This window comes from Peromyscus eremicus, chromosome 7 (genome assembly GCF_949786415.1).
Source record: "Peromyscus eremicus chromosome 7, PerEre_H2_v1, whole genome shotgun sequence".
Classification (NCBI taxonomy): domain Eukaryota; kingdom Metazoa; phylum Chordata; class Mammalia; order Rodentia; family Cricetidae; genus Peromyscus; species Peromyscus eremicus.
In genome coordinates, this window is record NC_081422.1 from 1,191,556 (window position 1) to 1,217,265 (window position 25,710).

A 25,710-nucleotide genomic window follows, 5' to 3' on the forward strand; every position below is an offset into this window, starting at 1 on the left:
GGTGAAAGCTAAAAGATCAGAGAAGCAGAGCAGCAGCCACTAGAAACTTTTACCTCTTTGAATCCTCAGATGGAATTGGGGGAGATCCTGTCTGCACCCGATTTATATTCCTGTCTCCACCTCCCTAGTGCTGGGATTACAGGAGTGCACCACCACCACCACCACCAGACTCTGTTTCTCTTTTAGACTGGTTCAGTCTGGTGTACCCCAGGGTGAACTTGAACTCCTTGATCTTCCTGCTTCCTCCTCCCAAGATCTGCCAGTGAAAGTGTGAGCCACCACTGCCTTTCCTCTATGGTTAACTAGTGGCTAGCCCTTGATCTCCAGGCAAGCTTTATTTGTCAGAACACAAACAAAATGTCACACAACAACCATCCTTAAAAAGGAAACTCTGTGCCTCTGTTTACCCTATAAAGCATTGCTGTAAGGTAGTGTTTCTTTTTCTAGGACAACTGGGGATGCATATGTTAGGAAAACAAACATCTTGATTCTCTCTACTCAGATTCCTACTCTACTCTTGGCTTCTTTCATTTTTGTGCTTGAAAGAATGCTAATGATTTCAAGTTCTACAATTTTATATTTGTTTTTGTTTCTTTTCCAATGGAGTCTATTTAAATTGCATGATTTGTCCTGTTATGTTAGTATAAACACTTTATTTCCACTGAATAGCTTGATACTTTTACCCACACATGCACTACACACAGATGATCTCTTTGATAGCTACATTCCACCTAGTGAACGCATAAGTGTGTGTGTGTGTGTGTGTGTGTGTGTGTGTGTGTGTGTATCTATGTTTGTGTGTGTCCCTGTCCTGTAAGGATTAGTGAAATCATTAAGAAAATGAGTAAGTCATTTGTGTTATTTAAATTATGAGGTATTAAAGAGAAAATTAATTTCTAGATTATTAGTATTTAAAAAGTTCCCACTCTGTGAGTCACAGGGAAGAAAGAGATGAATGGAAAGAGAATACATACATGATAGGGGAATTTATGTGTCTGTGGAGTACAGAGGGAATAGTAGAGAATATCTTTACTTTCTACTAATTTTTGTCCTGAATCTAATATTTGTCTATTTTTTTTTTAAATTTTTCGAGACAGGGTTTTTCTGTGTAGTTTTGGTGCCTGTCCTGGATCTTGCTCTGTAGACCAGGCTGGCCTCGAACTCACAGAGATTTGCTTGGCTCTGCCTCTTGAGTGCTGGGACTAAAGGCATGCACCACCACCGCCCAGCAGAATAGTCTATTTAAACGTTAAAAAAAAAATCAAATTTTCCCTAATATCTTAGAAGCATGCAAATTAATTGAAAAATTATTCTCTAATTTAAAATTAACTGCTGTAGGTAATTTGGGGCCTCAAGAAAATATGTCACTTGTTTTGCTTAATGCAATACCCTTTAAAAATACTTATTTTGAATTATGTGTGTGTGTGTGTGTGCCTGTGTATAAGTATGTGCATGAGGCCACAAGGCCAGTCATTGAATTCTCCTGAATCTAGACTTGGAGGCAGTTCTGTGCCACTTGATGTAGATACTGGGAACTCAATTCAGGTCCTCGTTGGGAGTATTATATGCTCTTAACCACTAAACCATCTCTCCAGTTCTCAATTACTGCCTCTTTAGATGAGTGTCTTGAAAGCTATATATTCAATTCCTAGCTCATGTTACTAACATTTTTTTTATTCTTCTTTACCTTTAGGTCTGAAGTTCCAGGAAATTCAAGAAAGATTTGGTGAGGAATTCTTTAAGATATGCTTTGATGAGAATGAGAGAGTCCTTCGAGCTGTAGGTGGCACACTGCAGGACTTCTTCAATGGCTTTGATGCATTGTTGGAACACATTAGGACTTCTTTTGGGAAACAGGCCACTCTGGAGTCACCATCTTTCCTGTGCAAAGAGCTTCCTGAAGGAACTCTTATGCTCCACTACTTCCACCCTCACCATACTGTGGGGTTTGCAATGCTGGGGATGATTAAGGCTGCAGGAAAGAGAATCTATCATTTGAATGTGGAAGTAGAGCAAATTGAAAATGAAAAGTTGTGCTCTGATGGTTCAAATCCACGCAATTGTAGCTGTCTTTCTTTCCTTATCAAAGAATGTGAGACTATTCACATTACAAAGAATATTCCACAGGGTACTTCCCAAGTTCCTGCAGATCTCAGAATCAGCATCAATACCTTCTGTAGAGCCTTCCCATTCCACCTGATGTTTGACCCCAACATGACAGTTCTTCAGCTCGGAGAGGGCCTAAGGAAGCAGCTTCGATGTGACATTCACAAAGTGCTGAAGTTTGAGGACTGTTTTGAGATAGTCTCTCCAAAGGTTAATGCCACTTTTGAAAGGGTCTTGCTGCGTCTGTCCACCCCATTTGTGATAAGGACCAAGCCGGAAGCTTCTGGTACTGAGAATAAAGATAAGGTAAGTAGCCATAGATTCCAGATGCATGACGGGATCTAGTAGAATGGATAATTACTTCAATAAATTCCATGCTGGCTATAGTTGTAATTATTTAGACAAGAGAGCTTTAAGTGCCATTTAGAAGATTACTGGTCCCTGGATGTATGTAGAAAGATTTGGCTGTATTCCCAGGCCTTTTACATAGTGTCTGCCTGATTTGCTAATTTATTTCAGCACATAAAAAGAAGACACTTATTAATAATAGCCACAGCAATTACAAAATGATAGGGCTCAATAAAAGTCTAACATTATACATTCATGAATGTTTCCATGAACAAGTCAAACTGTGAGAGAAATTTCAACATTGTGAGGGTTTTCTGACTTATCTTTATGTAAACAAAGAGAAAAACCTGCTGCTTAGTAATTATGATCTCTTTTAAATTTCATAGTCTTGGAACGTTCCACTTATGTCATGTTTATGTAGCAAAAGAAAGAAAAATATGTATTCTCCCAATGTTGGATATGGACTAATTAAATTTTAGTATTCAAATTATGAGTTATCCTTTAAACAATGTCATTCCTTGTGAGAACACAATGCATAGTATTTTCACTGTAGATTTTTATTTTTTGAGTTTCCATTTGGAAATCTGGGCCATAAAACTATAAGTAATTAATGAAGAGATAACAGAAATAAACCTAAAGATAGTTGAATTCAAGCAAATATTTGTCTCTTATTTTTTGAAATAGCTAACAGTAAGGTCAATATGAAATGTAAAAAAAAAAATCAGTTTTGACTACTTTTGGCTTTTTGGTGATATACTTTCAGTAATCCATAAGAAAAATCATGTTAATTGTCAGGGTAGATGTTTGAATGCATGCTTATTTAGTTTCCAATAATATATTTTTGAATCTCTTTCTATTCCTCTGCATTCTAAGTGGTTTGGGGAAGCTGCTGGTTTTTAGAATGAACAATGAAGAAAATGGCAGAAACAACAAAAAAATGAATAAATAAATAATCCAGCTGAATGAAAAAAAGAAATAAAAAGACATTTGAGAATGATAGAAAGATGTTCATTTATTTTAAATGGCTAAGTCAAGTGATTTAGAAAATTCACCAGTAAAATTTTTTTCATACAAGTCCAATGATTTGAAATTACTTGAGGATAGACTTAGGTTCCCATTGGGGATATTTTGATATTTCAGCTTAAAGCTCCTAGTATTATTGGTCCTATTTGATCATGTAAAGGTATTTTATTAATATTTTAACACGTATGCTATATATTTGATAATCACTGTGAGTTCTGAAACCTTTTCAGGATGGAAGAAATTTGTCAAATATGTATTTTTTTTTTTTACTACATTTGTAGTTGCCTTTTATTTGTTTGTTTGTTTCTGGTTTTTTTTTTTTTTTGAGATAAAGTTTCTCTGTGTAGCTGTGGCTATCCTGAAGCTCGCTCTTTAGATCAGGTTGGCCTCAAACTCACAGAGATCTGCTTGCCTTTGTCTCCTGAGTGCTAGGATTAAAGGAGTGCACTAGCACCAACCAGCTGTAGTTGCTTTTTAAAACTATAATTATTCTAGCTTTTACAGTTAGAGAATATTGAAACTATCAGTTTTGTTTTGTAAAACTTCAATATTTGTCTAGAAGTTTTGAAGCATTTTTTACCTTAAGATTAAAGCTAGCCTTTAAAAAATTGCCTGAATGAGAATATATTATTACAAATGTTAATCCATTATATACTCTATAAATTAAAAAAAAAACCCTGCAAATTAAAGTTGTTACTGCTCAGACTTCTCCCAAATTTCACTGTGCTTGGATTTCTATTTAATTTGTGTACCAGGATAAGAAATAGACATAATGAGATGATGACTCAAATGTCAGGGCCCCCTGCCAATTCCAATAATAAGGAACTGTGCTCATTGAGAGGATGCAATTATCATTTAAACATGTTGGTGATGGTTTAAAAATAATGTGATAGCAGGAATTTTAGTTAGAATGAGATAGTAATCTGTTCAACCTTATATTTTCATTCTTGCTCACTCATTTATATTTGCCAGAATGAGGAATTTGTGATGCTATAGTTGTCTGCAGTTGAAAACTATTCAGTTAATTGCATAGCCTCTTGAACAATGAATAACATTTGAATTAGTATGTCAACATATACCCTGTACAGAGGGTTTTTTTCAAATATGCAAAGAGAAAAGAAAATCAGGCTTGAACATTATGTGCTTTTTGTTGAATTTGACCTTGATATAAACTATTTCCTCATTAAGCTATCCTTGATAGATGACTACATGTGCCTGGAGCCTCTTCTTCTTTGATTAGAAAGTACTCTTTTAAGATAACTTTAGGATTCTATTACCAGGTCCAACATTGAAGTCTTTCATTATTAACTTTTTTTTTCTGGCCTATGTACTAAATAGTAATGAACCATCAACTGCTGTTAAAAAGATGAAGCCAACAGTTAATCTTAAACTACAGGATGGAGAAATATTTTCAGGTTTAACTAAAATGCTTTGGATAAACCATGCTCTTTGGCATTTTGCTTTCTTAGTCAGGTTAAGTGTATGGCTAAGTTGATCATGCTCATGAGTGATTTGACGAGACAGTTATGAAATAAAGCCAGCATCCTCAACTCCGAAGTATGGACTTGATCCTGTTATATGGGCTATGGATGTGTAAGGGTAGCAACATTCCTGTTCTAATCTTTTTAAAGTTCAACTTCCTTTTCATTATTTTCTTTGCTTAGGTCAATCATTAAGAATGAATAACCTAGTGCCTTAGTTAGTTGTCTATGCTTATAAAGAGACACCATGACCATGGAAACTCTTATGAAGGAAAGCATTTAACTGGAGCTGGGTAACAATTTCAGAGGTTTGGTCCATTGTCATCATGGCAGGGAAGCATGGTGACATGAAGGCAGACATGGTATTGGAGAAGCACTACATCTAGATCTGCAGGGAGCAAAAAGAATGAAAGCCACTGGGACTGGTCTGTGACTTTGGAATCTCAAAGCCCACTCCCAGTGACGTACTTCCTCTAAGACCACATTTACTTCAACAAGGCCATACTTTATACTCCCTCTTAAGTAGTGTCACTCCCTGATGACTAAGCATTCAAAGATATGAAACTATTGGAGACAATTCTTATTCATACCACCACATTTTACTCCCTGGTCCCCATAGGCTTATACCTATATATCATAATGCAAAAAAAAAAAATAATACATTTAGTCCAACTTCAAAAGTCCACATAGTCTATCACAGTCCATCATTTTAAAGGTCCAAAGTTCAGAGTCTCTTCTGACTCCAGGGACAAACTCCTGCTGTAACCTCCTGTAAAATCAGAATCAAAAAGCAGATCACAGACTTCCAACACATAATGGCACAGGATATACATTACCATTCTAAAACGGAGGAAAGGGACCATAGTGAGAAAATGCTGCACCAAAAAAAAAAAAAAGACCTAAAATCAGCAGGGCAAACTCTAACCACTGCCTCTATATCTGATGCCAAAGTGCTTGTCAGGTCTCCAACTACTTTCAGCTTTGTTAACTGCAGCATACTTCTCTTCGGCTGGTTCTATATCCTGTCTGTAGCTCTTCTTGGTAGGTATCCCATGACTCTGGAATCTCCAACATCTTGGGGTCTCCCATGCAACCCAGGTTTCGTCTTCACAGCTTCATTCAATGGCCACCATGAAGGTACACCTCTGACACATGCCTGGTCTCAGTGGCATTCTTTAGTCATGGAAGGAGATTCCACACCCCCTTTCTTGTATCCTTGGCTCTAAAGCCAGAATCACATGGCTGAAGCTGCAAAATTCTACTAATTGCTAGTTTTGGAACATGCCCTCTTGTTCAGTTATATCTGTAACAGCTTTCTGTTACATTTCCTTCACTGCTTAAGCTTTTTTTTAATTCCTTTTCAAAAATTCAAATCTTAACTAGGTGGAGACTTGCCCTAAGATCACTACTCTCTTTACTCAATTGAACATCAGTCTTTTCTTTAAAGTTTTTATATCCTTGAGCACTAGACTAAGCTCCATTACACTTCTTGGTGCTCATTTTCTCCTCAAACTGCAGATTTATATTTTTCCTTGCTCATCGTGCTCCTTTTAATAATATAATCTGCATAAGAGATTCCTAATAACCACACAACACAGTCTGTACTAGGTTGTCTTGATATCTCTTCTGCCAACACCATTCATCAAACTCTTTAATTTAGTCTCAGACAGATTTTTTTGGACAAGAGCAAAAGAAGCCACATTTTTCCATCCAAATATCACAAGAACAGTCTCTATGTGACTTACTAATATTCTTCTCCTCTGAAACCTTTTGAGCTGGACTATTATAATCTACATGGCTCTCAGCACCATATTCCATGTTCCTACAAGCATAGCCCTTTAAGCCCCACTTAAAATGTTCAACTGCTTTCTGAATTCAGAGTCTCAAAGTCTACCACATTATATTCACAAGCAGCATGATCAGGCCTGTCACAGCAATAACCCACTCCCTGGTACCAACTTCTGTCTTAATGTTCTATTGCTATGAAGAGATACCATGATGATGGAAAGTCTCTGGCTTACAGTTTCAGAGATTTAGTCCATTGTCATCATGGCAGGGACCATGGTGGCCTGCTGGCAGACATGGTGCTGAAGAAGTACCTGAAAGTTCTACTTGTCGATCTGCATGAAGCAGGAAGAGAGAAAGCCACTGGGGCTGGTTTGGGCTTGAAACCTCAAAACCCACCGCCTGTGACACACTTCTTAGAACAAGTCCACATCTACTCCAAATCTTCTAATCACTCCCACGTAGTTCTACTTCCTAATGACCAAACATTCATACATATGAGCCTATGGGGGACTTTCTTATGCAAACCACCACACTTGGTTTATAATTTAAAATTAATATGTATTTTAATAAATACATAATAATTTTAATAAATATATATATTTAAATTTTTAGCTATGAATGTTTTGCTGGCATGTATGTATGTGCATCATGTGCTCAACAGAGTCATAATAGGACATAGGAGTACCCAACAGAGGTCATAAGAGGACATAGGAGCCTTGCCTGGAGCTAAAGATAGTTATGAATTGAGTGGAAATCCTCTGGAAGAATAGAAGTCTCTTAAAAGTTGAATCATCTCTTCAGCCCCTTATTGATTATTTTTTAAACTGATTCACCATCAATACAGATTCTGTTAGTTAGAAATACATTTTGAATTGTGCTTTGATCCCTTTCACATCATTAATATTTAACATTGTTATGAACATTTATGAAATATATTCTTTTTTAGTTACATGATCTTGTTGTGAACTTGAAAAGTGGTTGGAGGTTAACATTCAGTCATATAAACCTGACGCACTGAAAGATACTTTAAAGTTCATTTCAGTGGGGGGGGGGGAGAACAAGGGAATCTGTGCCTGTATGTAGAACTTAATTGCATTGCAAAATAAAAATTAAAAAAAAAAGTTCATTTCAGTGGAGCAGATATGGATATAGAGTGCTGTTAGAAATCAGGGTAATGGCCCATAAAGTTTTTCTCTGTGTTATTAAATCACAATTCATGGAGAAAATGTCAGCTGATTGGAAAGAGGTGCCTGTGAGACACTGATCTTAGTATAAATCTTTATAATTTCTGTTATATTTTCTACCTGGAAATGAAGAAACCGAGATTAACAATATTTGTACTCCTTTTTAAATCATGCCATGTATGGGTCATTATTTACCTTTCTCATCATTGTAACAAAATACTTGACAGAAATAGTTTACAGAGGAAAAGTTTATTAGGGCTAATGATTTCAATGGATTGACATCATGGTAGTGGGGAAGGCATGGCAGAGCCCATTGCTATAGGAGGATGTAATAAAGATTTCTCACATCTTGGTGGATGGAAAACAGAACTTGGGCTGGAACAAGAAGTAGGTATAATATTCAGTAGCTTGTCTTTAATGATCTTGTGGCCCAAAAATGTCATAGCCTCCCCAATAGTAACATATAATGGGATTCAAGTATAATGACACATGAGCTTATGAATGACATTTGATATTCAAACTATACCAGACAGATACATTTATATAAGGTTGCTTAATCACAAAGATTTTCTTCTCTATGAAGTTAGTGATCTAGTGATTTCAGATTAATGTTTAAAGACAGCAGAGGGAGTCTGATTGATCCACCATGAAGAATTTATGTTATTATTGAGATTAAGTTAAAACACTTCTCTGACAGATTAAGTATCCCACCTGAGAAAATTACTTGTGAGGATTAAGTGGTATAATCCATATAAAATCCTTAACATCTTCTGCTCAGGGGCTAAGTGCTGAATAAATATTCATGATTCTTATTTCTACCAGTCACTGTTAGGGTTATTTCCCACTTATGACATTCCTCCTACCATTTCTCTGCATCCTTCTTGCCTTATGGAAGAAAGTGTTTGGTTTCAACAGTAGAGTTAATAATTTAAAGAAATAATAATTTCACTAATGTCTTAAAAAACAGGGATTGGGCTGATTTTCATCTTCATACAGACTACAACCTTTAATGTGTTTTTAATGCTTTGATTTTTTCATATATGTATTTATTCATTAAAACCTATCATCTCTTTTACATACTAATAAAAATTTATAATCAAGTTTTTATTACACATGGTCACTGATATCTGTGTTTTTACTTGTAAAAAGCACTGCATCTCTCAGTGGTTTTTAAAATAAACAGGTTGTCATAGGCACAGAGTATGGCAGCAATGGATTTTCACAAACAATAAATTACATGAGTTTATTTTTATTTTTTTTTGTTCATAGCAACACTTCAAAGAACTTTAATTACATCCTGAAAGGAGGCCAATATTTGAAATATATTATCCCTGGGACAGAACAATAGCATTGTTATTTTTCTCCACTTTCATTATCGAAGTTGGCATTGAGATAAAGCATAGCAAAATCACAATTCTTCATTATTAAAAAATTTCTTCGCATTAGACTTATTTATCTAAGACTTGAATAAGTCTTGAGTAAGAGTAATGTTTCCAGAAACCAAGAAAGAAATAATCTCTCTCTTTCTTTGAGCAAATTGATTTCTAAAATGTTCCTTCACTTTCTCTACACAAGTACTATCTTTTTTATGATGTGATAATTGAAAAGTATCATATATATATATTTACCATATATATATATATATTTACCATACCATAATGAAATTGCTCAAAGGTAAGTTCTAGTTGGCTGTCTAGGATTCATAATTGACTTCAACTTAAATTTAATTTAATTTAGCAAAGTGTAAGCATTTTTTTCTCTGTTAAGATCATAATAATTGACTAGAGAATGTCAAATACTAAACTGTAGATTTGGTGAGGGATGACTGGACATTTGTTTTTCTCTATACATTACCAGAACACCATATATAACTTCATTCAAATTGGAGTCATCTTTGCTCTTCTAAATACAAGTGGTACTTTTTAAATGTGATATATTAATTCTTTTAGGATTTCATATAATATATTTTGATCATAATCACCCCCCATAACTTCTCCCAGATCAATCTCCCTCTTCCCTAGCTCCCTCCACTTTGTGCTGTCCCCCACTAGGACACTACCTTGCAACAGATCTCTCTTCTGTGATATTCCCTGAGCTTTCTGCGTTGTAGATGTTAGGACCATCACCCTCAGTCAGTTTTTCTCTGCATTTACATCAGATGTGACTTTCTGTAATGGTACTCATGTACTAGTAGAAGCATCTTTGGAGAGGGGAAAGAGCTACACTTATCTGTGGATATAACAGTTACTATTTAGTATACAGCTAGAAATTCTATACCACAACTTATCATATGCCCAAAGGATCGTATCTTTAATTTCAATTTTTGTATTTCTCACATTTCTTGAGAACTGCCTTTCAAAATAGAAAGCACAAATTGAGATTTTTATGTATATGTTTGTTATGTTCTCCCTTCTATGCCTATGTTTTATCAGTGTTCTATTGCTATGAATAGATACCATTACCATAGCAGCTCTTATAAAAGATAGTATTTAATCAGGCTTGCTTACAGTTTCAGAGGTTTATTCCATTATCATAATGATCAGAAGCATGGTGGCACACAAGCAGGCATGTTGCTGGTGTAACTGAAAGTTATATATCTGGATCTGGATGCAGCAGTAAGAGAGAGCCACCGAGCCTGGCTTGGGCTTTTGAAATGGCAACGCCCATCCCTGTGGAACACTTCCACCAACAAGGCCACACCTAATCTAACAAATATTGCCACTCCCTAAGCATTCAAGTGTACAAGTCAATAGAGGCCATTAATTTCATTCCTGTATAGCTACTGTATTTTCTACAGAATCCTCTAACATCCAGATAATTGCATACTAGTTATAGACTCCTAGCAGCATATATTTGCCAATTTAAATTTTCTCAGCAAAATGATTTCAGCCTTGAGCTTACAAAGCAGATGGCTGCTATCAGACATCTGATTTTATTTAGTTATAGTATAACGGATTCTAAAGGCAGAAATTGGTCTCTTTAGTTAAAAAGAGTCATACAGTCTTCCTTTAAAATTGTTGCTTTGTATTGAAGTAAGAATACATTTTTTTTAGTCAGTCACTTTAAGATTCAAAGAAGTAAAAGCTGGAGTTTTGTTTGGAATATTGCCTATCTTTTCTTTTTGAAAGGAGTTCTCTTTAATCAGGAATATCTTTTGGTGAGCATAAGTACAAAGACATTTAGTAAGTGTACACCTGACTCATAAGGACATATCACTTTATCTATCCAAAGATTACTGGTCTCATTTGTGCCAATGTCTGCCTCTATTGGCAACCTCTCTCTGACTTCCATCTTTATACATTTGACTTTCACGGGCATTTCTTATCATATAATTTCTTATCATATAATATATGTAACCATATAATTTGCAGGGTTTTATTCATGATGTAACATGTATCAGTGGTATATTAATTTCTGTTACTGAACACTTCCATGGCACAGATATGTGCATATTGAGCAATGCCTATTGTTCATCAATTCACTGGTGTGTGGATATCAGATGAGTTTAGGTTTGGGCTATTATGAATAATATCACAGTGGCTACTCACATACAGGAGTTTCTGTGGGCATTTCCCATTTTTCTTGGGTGACTCATAGGAGAGAACCTGCTTTGTCACATTGGAAATATGTGTTTAGGGTCTTAAAAAATTACTAATTATTTTCCAAGAAAGCTAGATCATTTCCCATTTGACCAGCTATGTGTGAAGTCCAATAGTTTTATAACCTTACCAACAGTTTATATTGTCAGTCTTTTCAATAATAGTCTTCCTATGGAATGTAGTATCTCAAATTTTAATTCATATTTCCCTTATAATGACATAGCACCTTTTCATGCTTATTGATAATAGGCATAGTTAATTTTGTTATGAAGCATCTAGTCAAATGTTTTATCCATATTTATTTGTGCATTTGTCTTCCTATTGAGAAAAATATATACATTATGAGATAGGTAGTTTGTGTATGTCTGTAATCCCAGCACTTCAGGGAAGAAGCAGGAAAATGAACAAGTTTCAGGTCAGGCTGTACTGAGAACCTGATCTCCTAAATGTATGCTAATACTCTGTTGCTTCAAAACTGACTGTTCTTTAAAGAATAGTTTTAATTTTAAATATACCAGCAGTGTCTTATGCCAATCATTCATTTGCTTTGATACCTAAAAATCTTTTGTGCAACAGAAGATCACAGAGTATATTTTTTTTTCCTTCTGGGGGTTTAGACAATCTTAGCACTTATATTCAGATTGGTGATCCACTTTGAGATAATTCCTGTGTGTCCTGTGATACCCTAAGCTTTTTAATTTTATTTTGTTTGCTTGTTCACCATTGATATCTAATGATCTCAATAAGATGATTACATTTTAATCTTATCAAGAAGGCCTAGATCATATATTTTCTAAACTATTTCCTAATAATTTGTTACTTCACACAAATTGTATGTGTCTTACCTGGATCTGTGTGATGCTTAAATGTATGTATTCATTATTTCTTTTTTCATGCCAGAATTCATGCTGTTAACACTCCTTGGTTGGTATAACTTTATCAAAGTATAATTTTATACTGAAAGTGTTCTAATTATTATTTTAAATATTTTCTTGACAAGTCTAAATCTTTTACATTTATCTTAAAATTTTAAAATATTATTTGTTCACTTCTAAGGAAAAGCAGCTGGAGTTTTTTGTTTATTTGTTTGTTTGTTTTTTGTTTTCTGATGTTGAGGATTGAACATTGAGCCTTGTAAATTCTGGGCAAGCACTCTACTACAGAGTTCATTTTGAGCCCTATTGCTAGAGTTTTCATTAATCAATGTAGCATGAATCTTAAAAGTTCTTATTAATAAAATCAAACCTGAGGCCAGTTATTGGGGTGAACACTGGAAGATTAGAGAGACAGAACAAGCCATAGCTAACCTCACCTGGCCAACTTCTTAGTTGATCTTGTTTCCTCAGATTGGAAGCCTCTGTGTCCTCATATCCGAATGGCTCTCAGCTGAACTGTGCTCCTCAAAGCCTAAAAGCTTAACCAGCCAAATGCTTAACCAGCCAAATGCTTCTAGTTTCTGGTCTTCAGGCCTTATATATCTTTCCTTTCTACCATCACTCCCTGGGATTAAAGGCGTGAGTCACCATGCTTGGCTGTATCCTTGAACAGATGGATTTCTGCCTCTAGAATGCTAGGATTAAAGGCACGTGCTACCACTGCCTATCCTAAGTATCTAGTGGCTTTTCTGTTATCTGACCCCAGATAAGTTTATTAGGGTACACAATATTTTGGGGAACACAATACCACCACAAGTCAATCTGAATCTATAGACCAATTTAGTAATAATAGCATCTGAAAAAAATTCCATGAGAATATTATATATTTCACTTTTTAAGAAACATTTTTAACTTTTGTGATGAGATAGTTTACAGTGTCCAATGTATAGGTCTTGCAAGTGTTTGCTAAATTTATCTTTAGATATTTTGCTTATTTTTTTATGTTCTTTGAGCAGAATTCTCTTTTAAGTTTTGTTTTCATATTTTTGGTTCATAAGAATACTAAACATATTTGCATATTGATGGGGGCTTTTTACTAACCTCAGAATAGTTCAATACTCTAGAGTAGGAAACATTTGTTGTCTGGGACTGGATTCCTTAGACATTTTTTGTATAAGATTTTAATCTGATAGTTCAGATAGTTATTTTTCTTCTCAATCTTTCCTTCTCACTTTCACACATTTTCTTTTCTGATTGAAATAGCTATAACCTTTATCATAACAATAAGTGTGAGTGGTAGAAAGTCTTGCCTAATTTTTAACTTCAAAGCTCCCAGTATATCACATTAGCTGTTGTTCTTGACCACATTGAGAATCTTCTATCCCTAGTATGTCAAGATGTTACTTTCAAAATTCAAGAGTCAGCATTGGACTGTACAAAGTCTATTTCCAGTATCTATTGAGATGATTAGGTACTTTTCCCATTTATTTTTGCAATATGATATACTGTCTTAGCTGATTTTCATAAACTAAACTGAACTTGAAGTCTTGGCATAAATCCCACTAAGTCATGGTGAATGATTCTTTTGACTGTTGCCAAATTAACTTAATATGTTGTATATATCTATATTCATGAGAAATATTGATGTCTCAAAATAATAATGTGGAAAGCAATAGATCAGACACTGGCATCCTCCTTGACCTTTGTATTGGTGTACAGAGGTGTGTACACCCACAAACATGTATACATACACCCCACACTCACATATGTGTACCCTCATATGTACAAAATCTTTGTAAAGAATATTCTTTTCTGAAGCCTCTATAGAAATGCATGTCTAAATTGTTGTTGGTCAGTACTAATTCCATATTATACCATCACTTTCTCTTGTGCTAGATTTTATCCTTTCCCTGCATACTTTGGGTTGGAATAAAAGCAAAAAGCTTTCTCTGGCTGTTGTGTTCTTCCTATGTTGCTACATGACACACAGAAATTGCAATTAAACTATGAAACTGTGGTGTATCTTTGGCCTTTTTGTCTTTTCTTTGAACAAAAATTGCACTCTGTGGGCCATTCAAAAGCATTTATTTATATTGCATTGTTGTAAAAACATCACAGGATACATGAGCAGAGAGAAGACCAGTAGTTGTCTTAGCAACCTTTATGTGATGTTGGTCAAAGTAAGATTTGATCTGACACTGCCCTGTTATTGATGTGGTAGAATTGGCTCATATGGCTATGGCAACTGCCTCTGTGTTCTTGAAGTATATGCAGGTTAAAGAAAGATTTTACAGGCATTGCAGCATAACACATTAGATTTCTCTCTCTTCTTTTCTATATAGTGTTCTCTAAAGGACCAAGAACTCGGATCATCATTTAATTCCCAGTTGGTAAAACAACTTTTAAGTTGTGACTTCAGGTGCATATCTTTCTGTTTGACATGGTTATCATGACAGTATATAATGATTATAATTGAAACAATTAGCTTTACTTGAGTCTTAGTTGGTTACCAGTTTTGAATAAGCACTTGAATATTGTGTGCCATCAATGAAGAGTATTTCCTCTCAAGCTGGACTTCTCAAGTTTAAATCCTAACTCTACAATGTCTGTGAGATCTTGAGCAATTTTCGTTTTTAGAGCTAATTTTCTTTGCCAATTTCATAGTCCTTGATCTTCTCTTGCTCACTCCTATTTCCTTGTAAAAATAACATGACATAAGATTTGATTCAGTTTTTTCCACCAAACACTCCCTTATTATTCTCTTGGTTGTTTCCTCATTATAAATCCTCTTTCCTTTCTACTTGAGTTATATTAAAAACTGCTTCAAAGTGAACTGTGTCTTTAGCTCCAATTATTTTTTTTGATTAAGCCTAACTCTTCTTTTTAAAATTAAACACCTTTCCTTCACAGAGAAAATTATTTAAATATGATTTAATATTTAAAAGCATATTATTACCTGCTGAAGTCACTTTGTTGTTTTTATAGTTTCAAGGATGAACACTGTGTTGGACAAGAAATCCCTGGGAGAAACTACTTTTCCTTCTCCAAGTAGTCAGTTACCTATAGTTCTTTGTGTGTGGGTTTCCCCTTCCATACTATCATGTCCACTGATATTGCATTGTTCTAGTTTTGTTTATACAGCCATCTCTAGAAAAAACTTGTTTCACAACCAACCTCTTGGTGTCCTGACTCTTACAATCTTTCAGCCCATTCTTTGGTTTCCTGAACCATAGAAGCAGGACTTGTGACTTAGATATCTAATGGGGCTGAAACCCCCAGATCTGTTGATATTTTAAGTGTGTCTAGTTGTGCTTCTCTGTGATGTCTCCATTTGCTACATAGAAAGATGTAGCTAGAGTTTTCCTGCCTGGCCCACAGTCAAGACAAATCTCTGTCACCCGCCAGTCACACAGCCGCTCAGACCCAACCAAGTAAACACAGAGACTTATATTGCTTATAAACTGTATGGCCATGGCAGGCTTCTTGCTAACTGTTCTTATATCTTAAATTAATCCATTTCCATAAATCTATACCTTGCCATGTGGCTCGTGGCTTACCGGCATCTTCACATGCTGCTTGTCATGGCGGCGGCTGGCAGTGTCTCCTCCCACCTTCCTGTTCTCTCAATTCTCCTCTCTGTTAGTCCCGTCTATACTTCCTGCCTGGCCACTGGCCAATCTTGTTTTATTTATTGACCAATCAGAGCAACAGATTTGACATACAGACCATCCCACAGCAGAAAGGCTTCTTTGATGAGGGGTTGCAGGTACATTTATGTGTAGGTGTAAGGATAAAATTTAGAATGTAGTAATTGTGCCGGTCTACAAAGTGGCAGTAACAATCTATCTATCTCTCTATCTCTCTATCATCATCACACACACACACACACACACACACACACACACACACACACAGATATATATATATATATATATATATACATATATACATGTTTCAGATACATTTTTGCATACATGCATGAACATATTTAAAAGTCATTACTTTCAGGTATTTGATTAGTCTATCATAACAAGATGGATAGTATTTATTTTGGTTCAGAAGAAAAATCAGGATTGTGAAGTCACTAGTAAGTAGATTTGTTTAAAGATTAAGAGGAGTACTTCAACAAATTAGAAATATTAGAGATAAATGGAATTGCTTTATGAGGTCATCAGCTATATAGTACATAAGAGCCCCCAAAGCAGAATGACAATCACTTAGTAACATTCTATTAAAAAGTCATACAGAGAGCTCAAATTTCTTTAAAGTAAAGGTTTTCCAGTGCTCACTAATTTCAAGGAATAATGGTTGGCTGTTTAGTATAGTTTTGCATTGTGTCTGTCACCATACATGTGATGAAATAATAAACTAATATTACGGGCAGATTTATAAAAGCTGTAATTCCACAATCATTCCTTGTGTTTCTAAAGCTTAGAACACAGTGCCTTTCTAAAATATGACTCAATAAAATTCTTTGGAATGCTACATATATTTAAATTTCAAGTTTAGTCGCCAACTCCCACTTCTCAAAATGCAATGAGACTTAATCTCAATGATCTGTTATGAATAGTTAAACAGAGTAAAACTGTCATTAAAATATTTTCAACTTACAACGGTATTTTATAAGAAACCTGTTTAATTATGTTTTGCAGCATCCATGAAATTAGACAATTAGGGAATGCTAAAACTGCAAACAAGTCATTAGGATATGCATCTTTAATGAGTTTATATTCTGGCTTGTGTAGTTGCTAAAAAATTAAAGCCATTTCTTATTGCAGTTGTGTTGGTGGTTAAAGACTGATCTTGTTTTAAATAGGTCTGTTTCCATTATACTTGAAAAATGATACCCCAAAATCTTCGTTTTCTTTAACAGTGTGACCTTGACCTATAACAGGAGGAGTTTAATTCATTACATTCTAGTTGTTGAAAGTAGCATTTATGTTCAAATCCCATGAGAGACTCGGTATATTTTCCTTTCTCTCCTAACAAAAAGCTTGTATATTTACCATTGGTGTAAACAATCTGACCTTATTTGCAAGAAACAATCAAAGGAAGAAAGTCAATTTTCTACTCCTGCTCTTTAAAGGAGTCAAGAACTCAGTTCTTGCCAGGATAGGCTCATTTGTGATGTTATTGATGGTTGCACTAAGAAGCTTATGATTACATGCTTTCAAGGGGTTGAGATTTCAAGTTCATGTCTCAAAATTATGAAAAAATTAATGATTTTCTTTTGAACCATCAACACAAGTTTAGGAACTCTTCCATTTTAGGGAGAATGGTAAGGATTTTTATGTCTTTGTAAACATATCAGAAAGTTTACACTGTGGTTTATAGCACCCTGACTTCTGCATTTTTTATTATGAATACAGTAAGTATACATCTAATTCTATAATTGCCACAAACAAGAGTTAGAAGAAAATTAACATAATTTTGCATTTAAAGGATTCTAAGAGGCTAAAGATTCAGTTTAGTTGGTTGGACTGCCTTTTTTTAATTAAGAAAATTTTTCATTCATTTTACACACATGAATCAAAGATCCCCCTCTTCCCCCAGCCTCCCCCATCCCAGTTCACTGCCCACTCCCCCCACAAGAAGGCAAGGCTTCCCATGGGAAGGCACATCTAGTAGAGGCAAGTCCAAGCCCTTCCCCCTTCCTCAAGGCTGTATGAGGTGTCCCATCATAGGTAATGGGCTCCAAAAACCCCCCTCATGCACCAGGGATGGATTCTGATTCTACCGCCAGGCCAACCTCACCCCACCCCACCCTCCCCGCGACGCTGCCCCAAAGCAGATCAAGCTAACACAACTGTCTTGTCATACAGAGGGCCTAGCCCAGTCCCATGCAGGCTTCACAGCTATTGATCTAACTTTCATGAGTTCCCACTAGTTTGGTTTGGTCAACTCTGCAAGTTTCCCCATCATGATCCTGATGCCCTTGCTCATAGAATCCCTCTTCTCTCTTTGACTGGACTCTTTGACTGGAGCTCTGCCTGGATATTGGCTGTGGATCTCTACATCTGCATCTATCATTCATTGGAGAAAAGCTCTGTGATGAAAGTTAGAGTATTCACCGATCTGATCACTGGGGCAAGTTCAGTTCAGACACACTCTCCACTATTTCTAGTAGTCCAAGCTGGGGTCATCCTGGGGGTTTCCTGGCAAGTTCCCTTGCACTGGGTTTCTCTCTATCACCATGATATCTCCCTCCATCATAATATCTCTCTCAGTGTTTTCCCACTTCATCTCTATTCCAGATCAACCATCCCATTCCCTTGTGTTCTCATCCCACATCCCGTACCATCCATTGCCCACTCCTCACCCCCAGTTCACTCATGGAGATCTCATCTATTTCCCCTCCACAGGGTGATCCATGCATCCCTCTTTGGGTCTTCCTTTGTAGGTAGCATCTCTGGAGTTGTGGGTTGTTGTCTGATTATCCTTTGCTTTACATTGAGTATCTACTTATAAGTGGGTACATATCATGTTTGTCTTTCTGAGTCTGGGTTACCTCACTCAGGATGATATTTCCTAGTTCCATCCATTTGCCTGCAAATTTCATGATGTCATTGTATTCTCTTCTGAGTAGTACTCCATTATATATATGTACCACATTTTCTTACTCCATTCTTCAGTTGAGGGGCATCTAGGTCATTTCCAGGTTCTGGCTATTACAAATAATGTGGCTATGAACGTAGTTGAACATGTGTCCCTGTGTTATGATTGAGCATTCCTTGACTATAGCTGGGTCTTGAAGAAGATTGATTCCCAATTTTCTGAGAAACCACCACACTGACTTCAAAAGTGGCTGTACAAGTTTTCACTCCCATCAACAGTGGAGGAGTGTTCTCCTTGTTCCAAATCCTCTCCAACATAAGCTATCTTCAGTGCTTTTGATCTGAGCCATTGTGACAGGTGTAAGAAGGTATCTCAGAGTCATTGTGATTTGCATTTCCTTAATGACTAAGGATGCTGAGTGATTCCTTAAATGTCTTTCGGTCATTTGAAATTGTTCCTTTGAGAATTCTCTGTTTACATCTATAGCCCATTTGTTAATTGGATTGTTCATTATTTTTATGTCTAGTTTCTCGAGTTCTTTATATATTTTGGAGATCAGTCCTCTTTCAGATGTGGGGTTGATGAAGATCTTTTCCCATTCTGTAGGCTGTCATTTTTGTCTTATTTACTGTATCCTTTGCCTTAGAGAAGCTTCTCAGTTTCAGGAAGTCCCATTTATTAATTATTTCTCTCAGTGTCTGCTACTGGTGTTATATTTAGGAAGTGGTCTCCTGTGCCAGTGAATTCAAGACTACTTCCTGCTTTCTCCTCTCTCAGGTTCAGTGTAGCATGATTTATGTTGAGGTCTTTGATCCACTTGGACTTGAGTTTTGTGCATGGCAATAGATAGGAATATATTTGCAATCTTCTACATGTTGACATCCAGTTATGCCAGCACCATTTGTTGGAGATGCTTTCTTTTTTTCATTGTACAGTTTTGGCTTCTTTGTCAAAACTCAGGTGTTCATAGGTGTGTGGGTTAATTTCAGGGTCTTCAATTTGATTCCATTGGTCCACATGTAAGTTTTTATGCCAATATCAAGCTGTTTTTACTACTATAGCTCTATAGTAGAGCTTGACGTCAGGGATGGTGATGCCTCCAGAGGTGGCTTTATTGTACAGGATGTTTTAGCTATTCTGGGTTTTCTGTTTTTCCAAATGAAGTTGAGTACTGTGCTTTCCAGGTCTGTGACAAATTGTGTTGGGATTTTGATGGGGATTTCATTCAATCTGTAGATTGCTTTAGGTAAGATTGACATTTTTACTATGTTAATCCTACCTGTCCTTGAGCATGGGAGTTCTTCCCATTTTCTGATATCTTCAATTTCTTTCTTCAGGGACTTAAAGTTCTTGTCTTACAGGTCTTTCATTTGCTTAGTTAGGGTTACCCCAAGGTATTCTATATTATTTGTGGCTATTGTAAAGGGTGATGCTTCTCTGATTTCTTTCTCAGCCATTTATCATTCGTATATAGAAGGGCTACTGATTTTTTTTAGTTAATCTTGTATCCTGCAACATTACTGAAGGTGTTTATCATTGGTAAGAGTTCCCAGGTAGAATTTTTGGGGTCACTTATGTATATAACCATATCATCTGCAAATAGTGAAAGTTTGACTTCTTCCTTTTCAATTTGTAGCCCCTTGATCTCCTTTTGTTGTCTTATTGCTCCAGCTAGAACTACAAGTACTATATTAAATAAATATGGGGAGAGTATACAGCCTTGTCTTGTTCCTAATTTTAGTGGAACTGTTTTGACTTTCTTTCAATTTAATTTGATGTTGGCTGTTGACTTGCTGTAAATTACCTTTATTATGTTTAGGTATGTTCCTTGTATTCCTGACCTCTCCAAGACCTTTATCATGAAGGGGTGTTGGATTTTGTCAAAAGCCTTTTCAGTATCTAATGAAATTATCATGTGGATTTTTTTCCTTCAGTTGTTTATATGGTGTATTACATTGACAGATTTTCATATGTAGAACCATCTCTGCATTGATGGGATGAAGCCTACTTGATCATGGTGGATAATTTTTTGGATGTGTTCTTGGAGTTTGCTTGCCAATATTTTATTGAATATTTTTGCATCAATGTTCATGAGGGAGATTGGTCTGTAAATCTCTTTTTTTTCTTGCATTTTTGTGTGGCTTAGGAATCAGTGTAATTGTAGCCTCATAAAAGAAGTTTGGTAACATTCCTTCTTTTCTATTGTGTGGAACAATTTGAAGAATATTGATATTAACTCTTCTTTGAAAATCTGGTAGAATTCTGCCTTGAAACCATCTGGTCCTGGGCTTTTTTGATTGGGAGACTTTTAATGACTGTTTCTATTTCCTTATGGGTTGTTAGTCTATTTAAATTGTTTATCTAGTCTTGATTTAACTTTGGTATGTGGTACCTATCCAGAAAATTGTCCACTTCTTTTAGATTTTCCAACTTTATGGAGTACAGGTTTTTGAATTATGACTTGATGATCCTCTTAAAGGCCTGTAGCATCTTCATGAAGTTATTTTTAAGGTTGCTTTCTTCTGCTTTTTCTACATTGTGATGTTCAGGTCTTGCTATCATTGAAGGGCTAGGTTCTGGTGATGCCATATTGCTCTTTATGTTGTTGTGTGTATTTTTGCACTGGCATCTACCCATCTCTTTTTCCAACAGGTGCAAGAGGTGCATGTGTCTGAGTGAGCTGCCATTTGTCTAATCTGTACTTGCTGTGTCTGTGTCTCAGGGGGCCCCTCTGGGTCAAATCTTACTTCTTGGTCTAATTGGAGCTGGCAGATTCTGTACCTCAGGGAGTCACTCTTGGTCTTATCAGTGCTCTTGGTGCAGTCAGAGCTGACAGATTCTGTGTATCAGGAAGCCTTTCTTGGTCCACTGAGAGCTAATGGATTCCATGTCTCAGGAAGTTACTGGGGTCGCAGGTGAATGGGTATTGGGATGTGGCATGGGTCTTGTAGATTGCAGGGTCTGATGGGGGGTTTTGGTGGGGGAGCCTGCCCACAGAGATGGGCGGGGGTTTCCAGGGACTGGCTGTGTCCCAGGGCCTAGGTTCCAGAGGTAGGACTCTCTGGTTGGGAGAAGAGTCACTCACCTCTTGGTCCAATGAGAGCTGGCAGATTCCTTGTCTCAGGAAGTTACTGGGTTCACAGGTAGATGGGTATTGGGATAGGGCATGGATCTTGAAGATTGCAGCATCCAATGGGGGTTTTAGTTGGGGGTCTTGCTGCAGGAGTTTTCCCTGCTGACCAGCAACTGGGGCAGAGATGGATGGGGGTTCCCAGGGAATGACTGTGTCCCAGGGCCTGGGTCCTAGAGGTGGACTGCCTTTTAAATGTAAGGACCTGAGTTTGATTTCCCAGACCACAGGTGAAATAAAAAGACAAGCATAAGTTGTACTCTTTTAATCTCCAGGCTTTTAGAGACTTTGCATGCTATATAGTTATTATTCTGTGATATGTTTCATTCTATATTATTTTATACAAAATACTTATATCCCATGACACCTCCAAAGTGAACAAAATCTTCTGAAGTAGAACTCTTACTTATCCTCTTAATTTATACAAAGAAATAATAACAAATAAATTATGCATAGGTCCTATTTTCTGTTTCTTTATAATCTTCTTAGTTTTATGGAATTGCATACTTAATAGATTTGATATCTTCAAATTTTTCAGCTTTCCATTTGTAAATAGATAATGACTTTTTGAACTTGAATCAACAGTACTAAATTGTATAAGATAATTTTATCACAATGGGAGACAAAAAATCTCTCATTTTATTCAGACTAGGATCACTGGACAGTGTAAAAATGTGTTTTGCTTTCTTAAGAGAACATTATCTTGTACATTTCATGTATGATTTACATCCTTTAGTTTTCCCCAGGAATTTGTTTGAAGAGAATTAGTTTTTCACAGTGTGACCTTCTGGCTACTGCCAATGTTTAACTTATAAAGCTGTTTTTCCACCCCTATCATATACCAATTTAAATTAATTTAATTTTAAAATGTGTCCCGTGACTTCACAATGTCTAAATATAGAACATACACATATCAGTTCTGTTTCCCTTAGCCACTAATTCAGTAATTCCAAACGGAAGAGATGATTAAATGAATCTGGTTTGAATGGTTCTCTGTAATCTAAGCAAGACTCAGAACTTATTTCCTGAGGAGAAAAAGTATTATCAGAAACTGTTATATTCTTTTGCTAGTATATGCTCAAAAAAAAGTAAATAAATAAAAACTAAAAATAACACTCACTGGGCAGTGGTGGTGCACACCTTTAATCCCAGCACTCGGGAAGTGAGTTCGAGACCAGCCTGGGCTACAAGAGTGAGTTCCAGGAAAGGTGCAAAGCTATACAGAAAAACCCTGTCTCAAAAAAAATAATAATAATTATAATAATAAAACAGTAATGTAATTTTATGTCACTTTTATCATTGCTGGTATTTAACATTGTCAAGATAAGTTATTTTGGTATATTTTAAGACAGTTTTGTTTTAGCATAGATCCTTATCAGACCATTAAGGTATCTATAAATTATTATTATTATTACAGTACTAGAAATACTTTTTTAACTATAAGATTTTTAACTATCAGATTATTAATCTTATCCAAAATTGAGGTGAAGATTATCTAATAATTCATTCTGTGTTTCTTCTAGAATTAATCAAAACATCTAAAGATTTACATTCATGTAACTTAAACTTGAGTTCCAGAATTATTGACATGGTTTATCCACTAAGACAGTTGATAATTTAAATCAGTTTTCCTCCTTGTTGTACAGAATTGACCAGCAGTAGGAAAAAAAAGATGTATCCTGAAGATTTGTCAGGGAGAAAGCAGCTGTAAGATGTAGCAAAACACCATAGTTATTAGGAAGGATTGTGTAGTTCATTGAGATTTAAAAAGTAAAAGGATTTTCTTTAAAAATGGGGTTGAAATCTATATTTTTCTATTTATTTTAAAAGATTATTTTAGTGACTAGACCACTGAAAAACTTTCTTTGGTATTTAATTATTTTAGTGGATCATGGTAACAACAGAGTAGGCGTTATCTTTGCAAACCCTGTGGTAGCTCCCTCGGTACCTTTCAAAGGTGATGACTGCTAATATAACAGTGATAAGGATGAAATGCATGCTTGTTGAGTGCTTAGTACCAGACACTCTTTCTAGCATGTACATACCCCCAACAATTCTGTGAGATGGGTACTGTTACAGTGTCCCACCTCTTATGTGGATTTGACTTGAACTATTTTCTATAATCTTAGCAAAGCTAAGATCTCATGTTTCCAGAAAGAGGAAAAATATTCTTATGCATTTCTCAAAACTTCTAAATTTAGATGAGCAAATTGAAATACCAAAAGGCTAAGAAAGCTTTCCAACATGATGTAACTATGAAGTACCTTCATCAAAAGTGGCATTTGAACCCTAAAGTCCATGTTATAATATATGGCCTGAAATAAACTTTAGTAGATTATGCTGATGTAATAACAGCCAACATATGTTTTCAACATTTTTTGAAAGATGCAACTGCTGTAGGCTCTATACAATTCTTATTCTTATAGAGTCTAAAATTAATTTGGAAAACAAGATATAAATATATGAAGATCATAATTAACACAGAATGTGTAAAGTTGTCCCTTGCTTTATTATCAGTGTGAGTTTACAATCCCTCTATTTTGATACAAGCTAATTCTTTTTAAATATCACACGTAAATGAGTATTTAATTGTTCTTTAATACAATTATTTATTGTCAAATTATATATTGATATATTTTAAAAATCTTTCCATCAAAGCTCTGTCTGCTCTCCCTGGAAAACTGGTATAATTTAAAGTGGTTTAAAACCTGTTATAGCTGGGCAGTGGTGGCACATGCCTTTAATCCCAGCACTCAGGAGGCAGAGGCAGGCGGATCTCTATGAGTTCAACGCCAGCCTGGTCTACAAAGCGGGTTCCAGGAAAGGTGTAAAACTACACAGAGAAACTCTGCCTCGAAAAAAATGAAAAAAAAAAACTGTTATAAAACTAATAGGAAATCCTAATGCCATCTTAATTGCTTTCTATAATATCCCTCAAAGATTCAAAGGTATTATTTTTCTCAGTTTTCCTTAAATTGCATAACAAGAGAAAACCTTATCTTTGTTGTATTGGTCTTGCTTTGCAAATGGTCTTGGCAAAAACCTAGTCCATTATTATCCCCATGAAAACTTACCTCTGTTGTAATGTAGCTCTTTCAGATTTCAGGTTAGCTTGGTTTATCTTATTTTATAGCCAGTTAGGTCCTCCTGGCTGGTATGCATTCCCACTATAATTTAGCTCTCTTTTTTTCTTCAATAGAATGTTATGTTGGTATCATTTTCCTTGAAGATTTTAATATTTGCTAAAATCAAAATTTAAAAGGAACATTGCTTTCCATGTCTCTTACCACCTCCTCCATGTGTTTCTTCAAAATTTTCCTCAATATTGCACTTAACCTGTGAAAAATAGTGGACTGATCAGGCCTACTTATGGGTATGACTGCAGACCCTCAAATGAAGTTTTGGGATTTGATTTGACCAGTCACACAAGTGACCCATTTATTCCTGTCCTCTGTCTTTTCAGTTAAGTATGTCAAACATGGATCATTATTTTATCCCTGACGTGGAACAGCAACCACTCGTTAAATGTGAGGTAGTGATTATGTGATTTTGAAATCCATACTAAATTTTTTTGGTCCAATGTATGAGAATCTACATGACAACATTTTAAAATTTTTTTAA

General features: G+C 35.7%; 1 protein-coding gene across 1 annotated transcript in view; it reads left to right on the forward strand.

Annotated features, from left to right (window-relative positions):
• The window catches only part of Gucy1a2 (guanylate cyclase 1 soluble subunit alpha 2), a 320,403-nt gene that overhangs the window by 58,687 nt on the left and 236,006 nt on the right, over window positions 1-25,710 (forward strand). The window contains exon 4 of the mRNA XM_059267262.1: window positions 1,694-2,412. Within this exon, the coding sequence (XP_059123245.1) occupies window positions 1,694-2,412 (719 nt within the window). The remainder of the gene's footprint in view (window positions 1-1,693; window positions 2,413-25,710) is intronic.